The 17,034-nt window shown below is 47.7% G+C and overlaps 1 protein-coding gene across 6 annotated transcripts in view; it reads right to left on the reverse strand.

The window, feature by feature from the left end:
- SLC4A4 (solute carrier family 4 member 4) overlaps positions 1–17,034 on the reverse strand; it is a 147,759-nt gene that overhangs the window by 93,721 nt on the left and 37,004 nt on the right. For all 6 annotated transcript variants that reach the window (XM_063156924.1, XM_063156923.1, XM_063156919.1 and 3 more), the window contains one exon: positions 4,721–4,794. In XM_063156924.1, the coding sequence (XP_063012994.1) occupies positions 4,721–4,794 (74 nt within the window). Of the gene's footprint in view, positions 1–4,720; positions 4,795–17,034 lie in introns of those variants that run through there.

A 17,034-nucleotide genomic window follows, 5' to 3' on the forward strand; every position in this document is an offset into this window, starting at 1 on the left:
CTGACAGCAGAGCAGGGACAGCGACATGACCAGAACAATATTCCATGCAATGACCTGCTGGATGCTGCCAAGAGTAAGCACTCTCCTGAAAAGTGAGATTCCATGGGGAATTAAAGCTGGAAAGGAAAGAATATGAAGACCTGAAATCTTTCATCAGGGTGTTTCAAAGCTGGGAAGATTTAAACCACCTTTCTTGTTTTTACTTAATTGTGTGGAGCAGCCCTGCGTTCCAAACTCCACCTGCCATTCCCAAGTTCATAGAATCACAGAATGGTCAGGGGCAGAAGGGACCTTAAATCTCATCTAGTTCCAGCCCCTGCCATGTGCAAGGACACCTTCCACTATCCCAGGTTGCTCCAGGCCCCATCCAACCTGGCCTTGGACACTTCCAGGGATGGGGCAGCCACAGTTTCTCATGGCAACCTGTGCCAGGGCCTCACCATCCTCACAGGGAAATTGTGCCAGATGCTGGTTGCAAAGAGAGCAGAAAGGCACTGCCTGAGTCCTCTGAGTTTGGCTTTTGCAGGAGTAAAGCCCAGTTCAGTTTTACTGAAGCAAAACACAGCCTGGTTTGCTTCTACATATAAATTAAGGGTACCAAAGAACATTAATGAGCACATTCTGTGATCAGATTTTACCTGATTAATTTTTTAATCACATTTCTTTCAGAAGCAATTAAAGACTTTGATATGAAACAGGTCATCTGGTTACTTCTGAAAAGGAAGGAGGGTCTGCCTACAGTCACGGATCAGAAACAGAGGGCAGGGATGAGAGGAGAAAAAGAAATGCATGTATATGGGCAAATACAGCTCATTTCTCCCACTGTCAGCCTGTTGTTAATACAGGTAAAGATGTTCACAGTTAGCTCTGCCCTTTTAGCCTCTCTCCTCATTGATCCAACCACCAAGGACTAATCTTGGGCTTATGGCATCACACAGCTTTCTACCAGCAAAATGCAATGACACAACCGGGTCGAGAATAGAAAGCAAGGAGGAGGAAAGTGCTAAAATGGAACAAGCAGTTATGGAACATTGTTACAAAATCCCTGGGTTAGCCACTCTGCAGAGCACAACAGTAAATGACACAACCATAACAGGACCCAGGAAAAGTTTCCCCTAACAGCATATTTTCCTGAATTCACTCCCATAGCAGTGCTGAGAGGTGCTATGGAAGCCTTTACTTTGCTATCATTTGAAGGCAGGACAGGTATGCTGCTCCCCATTTCCTAACACGTGGAGCTGGGGTGCTCCTCAGGCTTTGCAGTGGAGTCATCAGACTTCAAATCCAGCATCCTCCACCCCACCACAGAGCCAGGGTGGCAGCAAGCCCAGGGGAAGTTCCACTCAGAGAGCCAAGAATACCTTATCTCGCAGGATAAGGTGGGGCTTTACTTTTCCCCTCTTGCAAAATCAGTTATTAAGTAATGTGTTTATGTCACACATACCAGCACTCCTCACAGGGGCATTACAGCAGCACAGCAGTGTTACCTTCAAGGAAAGGAACGTGCAGTGCTCTAAATGAATGGGAAGGGTCCTCTCTCATGGCTCAGGGCAGTGCCTCTTCCTGATTTCCCCCAGCAAAGCCAACTGGTACTTGCTTTCCTTCATACTCTGCCCTAGACCCAGGCAAATCCCCTGGCTCGCCAGGTCACGTTTCTGGGCACTTCTAGCCAAGCAACTCCTCCTAACATGCACTGAATCCACCTCCAAGCCCTCTCATGGATCCAGGCAGCAGGGAGGAGCTGAAGTGGGAGTAATTTCCAAATGTCAACACCTGATATCACAGCAACACATTCCAGTGTAGGACCAGGGTGAGGTGCCACCTGAGGGACGGACTAAACACTCCCTGGAAGCAGGCCCAAGGGACATAGTTCTGTCAGGTATGAACAGTTTCTGTTAACACTACATTTACTCAGTGAGGGCACAAGGGACAATTTTCTCACCCTGAAAATGTCTCAATGGCTTCCCAAGTAGAAATGCCCTTTTTTATCCCTCCTTAAAAAGCCAAGTCCTTCCCTCTCCCCCGCACCACTACATAATCAAATTGGTGGGTGATGAGGTTGGAGTTGCTATCTCCATCCCACAGACATAACCTGTGGGCATCACTGACAAAGTGAGCCATGCTCCTCTCTTTTCCCAAGGAACACACCAAAGAGGGATGCTCAAAGCGACACCTTCAAAATTCTGTCTTCGCCTCTTTGAACTCAAAGCAACTTAAAAACAGCAAAAGCAGCCTGGTTCCAAGGCATATTTTAATGATCTGCTGGAGAGTCTTTCCATTCTCTCCTGCTAACTCCTGCTGCCCTGTCTCTTCTGATAAAGGTTACAGCTCCCCTTCCCCTCATGGAAGGAAAAGAAACAATCTCCTCTCTGCTCACTTTCAGTGAAATTAAGTCTCTTGACAGACACTCTCCTTCCTTAAAACACCCCACTGTAAGTGCAGGAATCTAACAAGGACTTAAAACATCTGCACCAAGTGCCAGCCAAAGGTCTGCAGTCTGATATCTTCGCCCTTCCACTGGATCTTACACTAACAGAAGGCAGGGTGAGATTAGATTAGATACTGGGAGGAAATTCTTCCCTGTGAGGGTGGGGAGGCCCTGGCACAGGGTGCCTAGAAAAGCTGTGGCTGCCCCATTCCTGGAACTGTTAGACAGGCCTTGGACCAACCAAGTAGAAGGTGTCCCTGCCCATGGCAAGGGGCTGGAATTGGAGATCAGTTCCAACCACAACTACTCTGTGAGTGTCAGCTGATCCCACACATGCAGACCATGACTTCACCCAGGGTGCACATTGGATACACACATGGATCTCTGCAGAGAGACAGATGTAGCCGAGGACACACAGAGAACTGCAGAAACAGTGAGGCTGGAAACATGGAGACAAATAAGATCTCTCCAAAGTGCCAAAGCCTTTAATGCCTACAGGCACTTCTGCAGTGCCCCAGATTGCCAGGCACGCCAAGAATTCCAGGCTGTCCCACTCAGCACAGAGCAGAGCGGCTGAGCAGTGGCTCCCTGGCTGACCCACCCATGCACCACACGTGCCCTGTGACCCTGACAGATGCCTCAGCCTTGCATCCTTGGGAAATTTAGCTAGGCTGCTCCCAGGAGCCTGGCAGGAATCACGGGCTGCCTTCAGCACCCCCGAGGGAATGAGCTGGCTGCACAGCCCCAGGGCTCTGCGGAGGCTCAGCCCAGCAGCTCCAGCTCCCTGTCGAGTACAATTAGAAGCGCTTGTTTCACCTCCGCTCCTCATTCCCCCAGCTGGTCTGTTAGTCCAGCTAAACCAAATGAGGATATCCACATTGCAACAAAGGATATGAACACACCACAGCCACAAATACTACTTCAGGCGGTAACCACATCCCCTGCAGACAGTCAGAAGGACCCTCCTGCGCTCATCACCAACCACCACTTGTATTTTACTCCTGGAACATCACACGTGGCCCTCGCGCCTCAAAACAACACGTAGCAACATTCAAGACAGTAAAACATTAAAAAATATCCTCTCTCTCCCTCCTCAAATGTTTCCGCTGTGCCAAAGTGTCAATTATTCCACAAGCAAAAGGCTAATACAAACCTGACCCTGCAGACAGCAAACAGCCTCATTAAACCCAATACAATGATTTATAGTGGCTGAGCACAGATTACTTCATTCCAGACAGGAAGAAAACACAGGCTTTTTGGTGGAAACAACTGGCTTGGTTTGCTGGAAGTGCTCTAACTCCTCTTTATAGAGACTATTTCCTCTCCTACTGCTGGATCCTTTCCTGTCCATTACTGGTGACAATGACATGGCTGTAACTCTACACCTTTCAACACATTTTCAATTGAAAAGCCACAGGCATTTGTTTGCAAATAAAGAAGTTAGAATAAAAGAAAACCCTGAAATCAGGAGGGGAAGGATAGTTCTGCAAGGTGAAATCCTCTCCTTTCTAGGTTAAGTCCTATCCTATCCTGTTCTCCTCCTTCCCCCTTACTAGTTCATCAAGACAACAGACAATAAATCCTCAGAAAATGAGAAAAAGAGAATTTGCTGCCATTAACTCAGTCCTATCAGCTTCATCATTTTCCAGGAAGAAACTTGAAATAAACTCCTTTAAATTCTTTTTACCTTTGGGATTTCACAACATTTTTAGTTAGAGAAAAAGCAAAAACACGTCCAAGGGAGTCTACTCTTTCCCTATAAAGTGAGGAAATTGTTATCTCTGTTAAAAAGTTCTCCTTCAAGGGAAAATCATTCTCTTTATGCCTCCCAAGCATAAAAAATAACCCAGGCAAATGCTCACTTCCTGCCTTAAGAGCACCCTGACACTTGGTACAAATTCTGCTGGATTTCCCACTTGGCTTCTCCAGCTGCCTCCACATTTCCAAGCTCACAACTGCAGTGCTGATAGGCAAGCACTGCCAAATAGTTCTATTCACAGAGGAAAGCAAAGCAAACAGCTCTGGTGCTTCCCAGCCATTATGCAGGGCACAGCAACCAGTACTTTGGGGGAAGAGGAAGCGTGTGCCAGCAGCACACAGCAATGTTCGCTCCCCAAATGGAACTGAGGATTTCTCTAAAAAGTCACCTCCACCCTGACCAAGCCTACCCGTGTTTCAGTCAATTTTAGGATGAAGTACTGGGCAAACCAAAGGCACCCCGGGTCTCTGCCCTCCTACATACAAACACCAAAGCAAAGGCACCCTTCCTCCCCAGCAGTCCAAGTCTCTTACCTTCCACTTCTTCTTCATCACATACATGTTTAAGGAAGGAAGCCCCTCTATCCAGTACTGCCTCGTCCTCCATCCTATAGTAATAGAAAAGAAAAAAGGAATGCTCAGACTTCTCCTGGAGCGAGCTGTTTGAACCAGCCCAAGTCCTGGGCAGGTTAACTTGCAAGCTGTTGCTCATGTTCCTGTGGGCACTCCAGTCCTCCTTCCAGTGCCTGCTGTTCCTTCATAGAGCTCCTTTCACATGGCGTTCGCTTTAAGCTGGCCTCACGTAGCTCCGATTCTGACCTTGAGAGGACATCAGTGGTGACAGGTGTGAACAAGGTAATCCCAGCTACAAGTCTTTGGGGGCTTTCCTGTTTCTTGTGTCTGGCTTTTGCCCCCCCTCCTCTTTTCTCCAAAAGGTACAGCCGCACAGGCAGGCTTGGGGCTGTCTATGCAAGAGCCAAGAGTTGGTGGGATGGCAGTTTGCCTCTGATGCTGCCCCAGCGGCACAGGGAAGGGAGCAGGCACACCCCCCAGGGCCACACGTTCCAAGCACAGCCCCTAATAGCAGCAGCACAGCACACTTGTCTGCTGGGAGCCCAGCTTGTGTCACATGCTGGCCTTACAGAAATCTGACATATGAGGATTATCCCAAGACCGAGCTACAGTAAGTCAGATCATCACAGCAGTCATTTATGTGTGTCACCCATTCATTCATCCATTTGGGGAAGGGTTTTAGTGGTTGCCCTCCTTCCCCTCCCCTTTTCTCTCCACCTCTGATCTGCCTCTGTGGACAGCAGAGACTCCTAATTCCACGCTTCTGCCATCGCCATGCTTCTGCAGAGCTGCCTACAACTCCTGCTGCTGTGGCTCACCCACAAAACCAAACCCTGCCTGCGTTCCAAGAGTACATCTGCAAATCCACTCTTGACAAGCAAATGCAAAAATAATAAAATAATAATAAACAAAATTGGAACTGTGTTAAATAATCTCCTTAGAGGCTAAGTACACATTTGCTGTTCACTACTGGGCAGTTGCCATGGGAGCTTTCCATCCTAATACAGCTGAGACCAAGCTGGTCACTTGTTTTCATAGCAAAAATCAGCCATAAAACAACACCTTTTTCTTATATTTCCTCAGGGGAATAGAGACAAACTCAGTACAGAGTGAGAGAAGGCCTTCAAAAATTCTTCCCATCCATATGCTTCCATTCAAGATCCTCTGAGAGCTGTAGCAGCAGATTTTCTTAATGGGATATTCAAATTCAGGAGGGTATAAATGCTGAACAGATGAATCCAAGAGTCCAGAATGCCTTAGGGTGTCTACCTTGCATGCGCAATGCCTGGCTACCTAACTAGAAAATAAAAAATAAGACTCAGCCACAAAAGGAAGAACCAGAGTCCCATTTCACGAAAGCAGTACCTCAGTAGCCACTCTCCCACCTCTGTCAAGTTTTCCTTCACCGCTTTAGCCAGCTCCTCCTTCACACAGGCTGTTTCTGACTGAACTCCAGGAGCCAGAGGATTTGAAGCAGAAATTTCCCTGAGCTAGGAAAGGTGCCATTCCCCAAGCAGCTGCTGCTGGGTGCAAAGGGGTGGGACGTGCTCCCTGCCAGCACAGTATACCAAGCCAGCACTCAGGCACACACCAGCCTCCCCTGAAAGCTCCAGCTCTTCATTAAATTATTTAAGGCTGTTTACACATCTTTTCTAATGCAACAAAAGGGAACATATCCCCTGGATACCCTTGCCTGTTTGCAATGATTGTACAGGAACAACCCCGCATTTTTTAAATTATTTTTTTCTACAAAGCAGCACAGTAGCTCCTTGCTAGATACTCAACTGGAAACATCTGGAATAGATGGGACTGGATTTCCAGACCAAACACAAACTACAGGACTAGTTTATTCCTCTGTAAAGTCTGTACTTATCCTGGCATTCAGCTCCATTCCCTGGGCACCCACACACGTGCAGGTGTGTAACACACCTGTGTGTCCCACAGCTCTGCCTAAACCCTGTGTGTCCCAAGGCCAGCTCCTCCAGCCTAGGCAGCATCAGCCCAGCCATGGAGCAACTGAGAAGGAGCAATGTGGTAGAGCAGAGAAAGGCAAAGGAAGGAAGTAATTTCCACTGCAAGGGATACAGGGCTGAGAATTCACCAGTTGCCATCTCCCTGGCAAATGTCTCCTCATCCTTCCCATGACAGCAGAGCATCCTCTCAAGCATCACTATAGCAGTGGGAATGTCCCCCACCTTCCCAGAACATCACTGTGCCAGCCTGGAATGGGTTTATCACATTTAACAGCCATGCTTTTTTAGCTCCAGAGGGCTAGAAAACTGCTCAGCAAGGCTGATGCTTTCCCTGAAACATGTATCCAAAGGAGCTGGGGGGTTTAAAGGGTCAGGAATAGAGCTTGGGTCGCCTTGGCACAGTGCCCCGGCTCTAATCCACAGGAGTTTAGTGATTAGACTCCAAGCACCACCTCCCTTGACTTGGTCTTTTCTGCCCTTCTCAGATTATCACAGGATTTCTGTGGGCCAAAATCTAGCAAGAAAACATCCTTTACTGATTTGCATGGGGAAATTATTTCAGTCTCCTGGAATTTTTCAAATACCGTGAAATGGGAGTTGCAAATGAAGAAAGAGAAAAAAAAATAGTGATGTGGAACAACAAATAAAGGTTCTCTTGAATCTTCAGGGGGAAGTGGCAGGCAGACTCCTGTTCGTGAAGCACTGCAGCAAGACCACTATCCCATGGAAGACACACATGGACTGGAGAGAAGAAAGCATGGAAAAAATTTTAGGGCCTCTGAAAAGAAATGTGCCTTCGGTTAAGCCTGGTTTACCAACTCCTTGTTGGAAGGTAAAGGAGTTTCCAGGCATTTCTTGTCTAGATCCACATCCTCGTGACTGCTGCTGCAACATTTTGGAAACAAACCTAAAAACAAATTTAAAAATATTGGGCTTCTATTTTCAGGGTCTGACAGAATATGCTCCAGTGAAAAAACACGAACTTGAGTAACTGGCCTCTCTGGGCCGATGATTAGATCAGTGCCAAACATTTTTAGAAATGATGTTATGTGTCAATAGCATTTGAACAAGAGTCACACACGGCCAGCAGCAACTCTGCTCTGCCTGAAAAGCGCCGGCAGATCCAGCTCACGGAAATATTCTGCCCAGCTACTCAGCAAGAGCAAGACCAATTTAGTACTAGCAGAGATCCTGGACTTGCTAATGGATGCGCTCATCTGCCAGCATCTGTTCTGCTCATCACAACATGAATTCTTCGCGCGGGTCTCTGGCTGCAGCACCAAACACTCTCACCGCATCTCCCAGGCAGCGCAAAGCAGCGCGTAACCTCGGAGTTAGCGCTCTCCGCGCTACTCCCGGCAGCGGCCGGCCGCCAGCTCCCCCGGGAGATGGAGTGCTGCCACCGCCCGGCTGCTCAGCTCCACAGCTGCCAGACTCGGAAGGCTGAGGGCAGGAGAGAGGGAAAGTGGTGTTTGGCGTAAATAAAAAAGACTGATGTGGCAACACGAAATGTAGCGCGGAGTCACAACTCGCCGGCGTGAATCAATGCCTGACGGAGCTGTGGAGCCAGAGGGGAGAGTTACTGCTCACTGATAAGCTTTTACGATTCTGCCCATTTCCAACGGCTTTTGCAATCAGGAAGAAACCCCAGCAAACTCTGAACTGCACAAGGAAAAAGAAATGGAGCCAGTTCCGTAACTGGAGCAGCGTAACACAGAGCCGTGAGAAAGTCACATTAGAGAGCAGCCCAGCGAGCTGGGGCGTGGAGGGGATCAAGGGGCTGAGGGAGGAGGGAGAGCTCCAGGTCCCAGAGCAACAGCACGGGCAGCAGGGCTCCCGGCGGATCGGTGGGAGCTGCCAGCCCACAGGGGGCCTGCCCAGCACAGCACCCACTGTACCACAGCTCTGCCAGGCAGGTGTGGGGAAGCTCTCCACTCTCCCGGGAAAGGCAAGGGAAGAAAGATCTTCCTGAGCGTGCAGAGTCCACCACCCTGTCTGTTTCACAGAGCACAGCACCAGTGACCTGTCAAGACTGACTGTTTTCCTCAGAAAACTACCACAACCAAAGCGGAGTGGGAAGGCATGGATTGGGATGCTGCGGGAGAAAAGATAAACCCAAGCGGATGGTGCATGGGGCATCGTGGGCTGAGCTGTTTAGCAGGCCCCAAATCCCACAAGGTTTACCCTCAGATCTATCACATACTGCTCCCCCACACCACATACCCCCAAACACAAAAGGAGAGATCTGCTCTGGTAGGAAACATTCACAGCCCCACACTGCTCCCCTCAGGTGTAACCAACACAACTTGTGACAACAAGCATCATCCAACCTTCAACCACAGATGGATCAGCCAGACCTGAAGGCTCCCATGGACAGGACCTGGACCTGAGCAGAGAGAAGAGCCACCAAAGGCTTCCCTGCGAGTGACACCCAGTGCCGTCACCAAGCCACCCGGGTTAGATGCCAAGTGCAGGAATGAGTCAGCAAGCCAAACAGGCTGCTTCTGTCAGCTGGCTGGGGGGAGACAGAGATAACATTATTCCTTCTCTCTGCAACCTGTGAAGCATTCAGACACTGCAATTGTAGTGGCCAAGTAAACAGGAAACCAGGAAGGAGACCGGGTCCCAGCTGATGCTCTCACAGCCCATACGCAAATGTGTGAATAAACAGACCTAATGTGACCGATTCCTTTTAAGGGCCCTGATGTGTTCTGGTTTTCTCACATACCTGCATATGGGCTTTATCACACAGAAAAAAAGAGCTTCTGCCTACACTCAGCACAGCCTGGTGGATGCACTTTTGGAGCATGTTGCCAAATTTATCCTGGATGCATTTTCCCCTGTCAGCTCTAAAGCTGCATTTATTTACAAGCTTTCTCAGCAAAAGGCTGTACTCACCCGGAGCAAAGCAGGACAGAACCCTCTGCTTTGCACATAAAGAACTTGCACCCTAATATTCATAAACCAAATAAATTCCCAATTAAGTCATCTCATTAGGTGAAATGTTTCCCTTTATGGAGGTGTCCTCAGGGATTGAAATTAAGTCCCATGACAGGATTTAAATAGGAGTCTCAGTTCTTGATCAAACCTTGTTTTCAAAAACTCTTACAGACTGGAACGTCAGGAACTCTAAATGTTTTATCTCAACTCACAGGTGAAGTCTGTGAGAGCACCTTCCTGAAACCAAGATAAGAACCATTTTAATTCATGATGGCAAAATAAGTTCCATCATTTGTATTTCAATTTTGATCTCCGACAATTTCAGAAGAACTCCTGAAGCTGGCTATGTTCCAAAAATTAAGTAACTCCTAGGAAAAGCAATTAGGAGTGAATGAAGTTACAGCTTTCTTCTGCACAAGTAATAAAGTAACACTATCAAAACATAGAGGAATACAAGAGGAACTGTCACTGAATGCAGGGCAGGTGTAACAGTTGAAGCCTTTGTTTCATTGTGATTACATGACTTACCATAAAATGACATGACTATTTAAACTGGTGAAGTCAGCTGCCTCTTCAGCTGACTTCTGCAAGAACAAGGCTGCCTTGCACTCCAGCTTCATTTGAGAACTGCAGGATCTCAGTGCAAGCCCCTCTCCAGGACAGGGTGAGCCTCTGCTATCAAGCAACTGGCTCCTGACACATCCATCTGCTGTGTTTCATGGAGCTACAGCCAGGAAAAGGTACAGAGACAGCCTGTAAGGAATTCGAGCTTGCTCTTTGGCAGGAGCTTTGGGAGATGGAATCAAATGAGATGAATCCACAGGAAGAAGTGATTCTGGACTGCAAATATTATGAATGTATCTGTTTGAGGATAACATAAACCATACATTTTTGCAGCTTTGTTTTCTGGAAATAGAAATCACCAAAAAAAGATTTCTCTAGAGGCAGAGAGACATCAGGTTTTAAACCTAAAAGCAGTAGTGGATTTTTCCTAAAAAATATTATTTCAAGCCAGCCTGTGGCATCTGAACTATTTTTGGCTATTTATTACCGTGACAATGTCATGTCCTGCAATATTTTTGTTGCAGTTTTATGCCTGAGAGGCAACTTCTTACTTGACTGTGCATCTATCTGAAACCAGTGCTGGTTTGTACAGTAGCTGCTCCTTGTTCCAGGCTCCTGTAAGAGCTCTTTTTGAGGAATCTGTGACTAAGTGTCCTGTGTCACACACAGGAGCAAGTACCATGGGCTAAGAAGCAGAGCAATGTTTCAAGTGTGTATTTTACATCAGCTCAGCACACAGCTTTCAAAGTATAGGAGGTCTGGATACACCTATAGAGAAACCTGGACAAAGAAACAGCAACTGCAGGAAACTTCCAGCATCTGCTGCATATTGCTCACCTGGAACCTCCAAAAGCAAGGCATGGGAAGCCTGATCCTGAGGCAAATTCCCAGCTATAAATGAGGATGTTAGAGTGGGCAGCCTGGTCCTGTGACTAAAAGCAAAGAGTTATCTGGGCTGGGTGGTGCTGGGTTTAAGTCCATTTCCCACTGAGCAAAGGAACAGGCAGTGTGTACAATGAGGGGTGGGGCAGCACACACTGGCACCACTCACCCAGAGCTGCTTTTCTCCAGGGAAATCAACCCAGCACACTCAATCCTGGCTTCCCGGCAAGCACCTAGCTCCTGCACTTGTCCTCTCCTGTGACTGCTCTGGGGGGGAAAAGTTCTCCATAGCAATCACACCACACAAAAGGTGTGAGACCAGCCCATAGCTTAATCTCTGGAATTACAGTCTGAAGCTTTTCCCTTCCCTCAGGCTTCAGACTGTCAAGTGCACAACTTCTGGAGTTGCATATTGTCCCGCAAACCACTTCCAAGATGATGAAACCCCTCTAAAAGCATCACAAATCTCTGGACCACTGATGGTAACATGGGTACAGAGCATGTGCTGGCTTCCTGCTGCAAGGAGGACAGGCAAGACCTGATCCAGCACAATCCAGACTTGAGCTCTGGCTGGCAGAGGCAGAAAGCCTGGTTGTATAAAACATTTTGGACACATCTGAAGCAGCCAAGGGAGCTAATGCACTCTCAGCACTTCCCAGAGTGCAGGCACAGCGTTTCTGATCCAGTTCTTGGCATTCTGAAGCGATATGTGGATTCACAATATGCTGGTTTCAAAAACATAATTCAGCATCAAGGATATTTTTAACATGGATCATTTTGGGAATCTGCTTAACCACTCGCATGGTGTTACACAAGCAGGAACTCCTCAAAGTGCACTTATCCCAAATTATGCAAACTTTACCTGGTTACTAGATGATGGTCTCTATTAAAACTGCAATTCTTCCACCTTGGAGCAGTTGCTCCAAAGTAAGAAGGGATGTGATACCACTTGAGTTCACCTCCAAAGGAGTGTGGACAGAGCACACAGCTGTAAAATTTAAACAGAAGGGCAAAGCCATCCAAACCAAATGTCAGCACACACACAAGATTCAGGCAGAAGACAGGACTCCAAAAATATTAGACAAGGAAAAAACCGGTGGGCTTTGGACCTCATCCTCACTTGAGAGCCAACTGCTCATCCAGAAGATTTCATAGTGACCATTCCCAGGGGTGATGAGACAAAATCTCTGCTGAGGAAGGTCACTGGCATTGGTCCTGGTGTATGCATCAAATCCTAATTCAATAATAGTCACTCAAAACTAATGCAGACCTGAGAGCCAGAAACACAAACAGCCAGATTTCAAACTAAATGCCCTTCTTGCCTTCACTGGCTGCACTGGGAAGGAAAAAAAAAAAAAAAAAAAAAAAAAAAACACCACACAAAACCAACCTAAACCCAAAGGAAAAAAAGCCAAACCCAACCAAAACACAAAAAAAACCACAAAACCACCCCAAAAAACACAAGCCAATGGAAGCTTACTGAAGATAAAGAAATGTTTCCTGACAGAAAAGGAGAGAGGGAAGTGAACTGCAAAACCAAGTTATTTTATAACTTGAGGCTGAACTGAAAAAAAGAATTTCACCACTTCCACCAATTTAAGGTCCAGTCAGAAGAGAGTCAGTCACAGCCCAGAGCAGCACAGACCCAGGTGGTCATTCTATCTCTCAAGAATGCCAAATGCTCAAGAAAACACTGATTACACCAGCACAAGCCACACAGCCAGGAGGATACAGGTCCTTCACAAGATACCCACAAGGATCACAAGCAGAAACACAACTTCAAGTGACAATTCCCTTCCACATGGCCAGAGATGGTGCTCCTGCTCCCGGGAGAGCATCTGCTGTTGGATCAACAATATGTGTGGCGCCGGGCTATCACTAACCAGTGACATTACATATTTTACCTACATGCAGGAAAACTTCCCCTCCTCCAAATTTCACGTGGTACCAGAGGGGCAGGTTGGTAGGAAACAGCTGTTCCAGAGCACCAGCATCCACTGGGATATGACAAAGTCTAGGGGAACCTCACTGCCATGGCCACTAGCCCACAGAGAGTTCATCCACACAGCCACACACTTGAGACTGCCTGCAGAGACAGCAAAGGGGAATTTTGTACACTTCTAAGGGAACAGGTCACCGGAGCATGGAGCACAGCATCACCTTGGGGTGGCCCTTGGCCCTGGGTGCACGCAGCCCGTGAGAGCAGGGCGTCGTGCTGACCCACCCGGCACCTGAGCTGGGGCGCGTGACGGCAGCGAGGAGCAGCCAGCCTGTGATCCCTACACCCAGCCCTGCAGACAAATTAGCGATTAATAAGAGCCTGGCCCAGAGCAGGCAGGGCACATGATTGCGTTCTCATGGCGTTAGTCAGTAGCGCAGCGACACGGGCTCCTTCAGCAGGACACCGGCTCCAGCAGCACGAACATGATGCAGCATAAAAACACGCTGCTATGAGCAGACAATGCATGATTCTGCATAAGGCAATCCATTTAGCAATGTTCAACCCACCTCACCAGCAAAATGTGTTTGCTTCTGGACCGGCATTTTGCTCCATGGGACAGTCAGGTTCTTAATTTGGTTCTCAGTGCCCTAAAGATGGGTTTACTGTATCCTCCAACCACAGCCAAGAGCGCAGAACCCAACTGCTGAGCAGGCAACTCCCAAGTTTTAACAAGACTGTCCTCTACATGACATCCATTTAAGGGCAGCTCAAAATAGACTTATTCATTTCAGCCTAAAACAAGACTGTGAAGAAAACAACAACCCGAGAGCTGAAAAGTCATCTCCTGCCAGAAAGTACTCACAGCTACTTCTTCTGAACCCCTTCCTTGTGACCCATCAATGTTGTCTGGAAGAAAAACTTGTGGGACAGAACTGGTAGGAGCACAGCAATGCTGATAAGCAGCGCTGCTGCAGGACGTCCTGTGGTTTCCAAAGTAACCTAACCATCAGTATAAAGGCTACTGAGCTTGGACAAAAAACCAAGCAGACTTCTGCAAGGGAAGAGAAAATGAGACTTCAGCATCAGTCTTTCTTTCAGGGTCTGGAAAACTTCATCTGTCCTAAGGATGGATTATGAAAAAAATCCTTCTCTGGACACTTGCAATTAAGAACACTTGCATCTTCCTTTACCAAAGGAAGGCTGCTCAGCCTCCTCTACTGCCACTTACACAAGTTTGTCACTGCAATGAGCTGCTCTCCCTGCATGGCAGCTGGCTCCTTCTGACTCCAGATCATTAGTCCATAAACATGAACTTCCCAGGCATTCCTCAAATGTTCTCTTCAGATTTCCCATGTGCCTGTACAATTCAGCCCTTTACCCATTAGGGTTTCAAGCAATAGTGCTTTGACATGAGTAAGTGCTATAAAAAATATTTTATAGGTCCCACATTCTCTCTCCTCTTCCTCCAGAACTCTGTATAAAGCAAGAGTTGCTACTTCTGTTTCAGGAACTATAAACTCAAAGGCATCCTCAAGAACCACAGCGAATGTAACGTTCTGTGCTGCTCTGCCTGGGGTGCAGCTCATTTTCTTCTCAATATCTAGTAGGGGGCTATGGTTTGGATTTGTGCTGGAAACACACAATTCACAAATGGCAGTTGACCAGTGTTATTGTACCTGTTGTGGGAGCAAGCAAGCAGCGGTACAGCTGGGGTTAAATCAGGACACTTCTTTTTGGTGTCCAGTACAGGGCACAAAGGGTTCAAAATAACGGCAGATTTGACTGGAATGTGCTAGGTGGAATTCACAGCTGTCATAGCTGTATGGATACTGATCAGGAGGCTCCTGCCTTGCCATGGGCACGCTTGTCTGGCTGCATGGGGTGCCTAGAGGTTGTCAGGGGCAGCTTTTGCTTTCAGTGCTCCCGTGGTGCTTATCAGGCTGCTCTGCTAGGCCTGGGAATGCTCTGATAACAGCAGTGACGACAGCGTGCCTGGGCTGACGGGGCACAGCTCAGGGCTACTCTGCTGCTGTCCTGGGGAGGCTGCAGCTCCAGTGGGAGCTTGGGCCAATGGGCTGTGACCTGTGGGAACACCCCAAAGGATAACTCCCGGCTGGAGAAGGTACGTCTCAAAGGATCTGGCCAGGCCCACGCTGCAGCAGGTACACCTCAAAGCATCAGTGGCTGTGCATGAGGACATGCTGGAGTCCCTCACAGCTCATGTTGATCACCCACCATCTGCTTTCATCCTCTTTTCCACATGCACCTAACGCACTGCAGGAAGTCATTCTTTCAGAAAAAGTCTCTTTCTGTAACAGGCCTGAAATAGTTTGCTTTGGTAATAGATATTCATAAAAGCACAAGCAGCTTTTCCACTCCTTTTTTAAGCTGTCAGGGTGACCACGGCTGAACCCAGACACGGTCATCAGTCACACATTTCCTGGAGACACCTGTTAACAAAGAAGGGCTTTATGCCCAGCACCTAATTGCAACATGGCTGTTTAAAGGTAAACGGGAAATGGGCGACAGTAATATTAAATCCCAGTTATCTGCATCCATTATCTTGCATTTTTTTATTGCTAAGCCGAATGACTGGTCTGGGAACAGAGCCAGAAGAGTTGGGCTGATACTACAGATCAAGACTTCATAGATATTTCTGAGAAGGGCCACAAGTTAAGGGCCACATCCAGAACTGAACAGACTGCTCCACAAAAGCCCACAGGTACCTTGACTGAATCACAAGTCAAGCCTTTCCAGGAAAACAGAGCTGTTGGCAACCCAAGGCATTACTAGACCAGGAATACGTAATGCAAAGGTGTCCTACTCACGACTTAGAATTAAAAAGGCAGAAACAGGTTCGTTCAAGAAGCATTGCCCCATTCATAGAAAAGTTATTACAGAAACTTTTAGAGTTCACAGCAATCTCTACACTCCCACATTTGTGAAGATTCAGGGAACATCCAGGTTACTTGCTGGGAGAGACATTGAGCTTACATTGTTTTTTCAATGCTTTTTAACAAATTAAGTTGCATAGCTAATGTTCAGTGAACTCGGCTCCTTTAGCTTGATCTTTAATTTGAGTAATTATTTTAAAAGCTGGAGACACCATCTCCCTTTACTCAGTCTCTGGAGAGGATTCTTACACTGGAACACACAGTTGGGCTTTTTTCACAGGGCTGTTTTGCAGCATATTCCCTTTCAACAAAATTTATACTCTGTATTCCTGGCAAAGGGAAGAGAGCTGTGATCCAAGCAAAACTTGGGAAATACAGAGGTCTTCCTTCTGCAGCAATTCCTGCCATTGCACTGTTTTGTTCACAGGTCCAGAGTGTCCATCCCAGGTTAAATTACAGCCCAAGGATGGCAGCTACATGCCTACTCCTTCAAGTTCTACTGCAAACAGGAGCAAGCCATGAGACTGAGCACTGAGAGCATCCTGTCTGGAGCTCTGTGCCCACAGCAGCCGAGCAAGGACGCCTGGGCTTGCCTTGCCGACAAAGCACGAGCCTAAGCCCAGGCTCGAGCCCAGGCTTGCTCACATTCCTTCCATGCTAGCAGGCTCTCAGGCTCAACTTCAGAGCCCTGCCGAGGTGGCAACACAGAGCCCAGAGACCCAAAGGTCAGCAAGGTGCCTCGTACAAGCCAGAACCCAGCAGAGTCCCATGGCTGGAACCTCACACCTGCCTCGTCAGGCACAGTGCAAAAGCTCTTCCCCAGGCACGGGAAAGCCCAATGGGCACAGAAGGCCTTCTCCAAGCTTGTATGACATGGGAGTTGTACATCATGGGAGACAGCCTGCCTTTGCTTCTAAAGCCCAGCTTCGGTATAAAAATTGATCATTCACCAGTGATTAAAAGGGAGAAACATACTCCTTTATCCCGAGTAAGAAGCACTCACATAGTTACAGAGAATCATTGCATCTATCACGTTCTGGTAGGAGCAGTTCTTGCTCTTGGGCAGCAATAATCTCCTTT

This window comes from Melospiza melodia, chromosome 5 (assembly GCF_035770615.1).
Source record: "Melospiza melodia melodia isolate bMelMel2 chromosome 5, bMelMel2.pri, whole genome shotgun sequence".
Lineage (NCBI taxonomy): Eukaryota > Metazoa > Chordata > Aves > Passeriformes > Passerellidae > Melospiza > Melospiza melodia.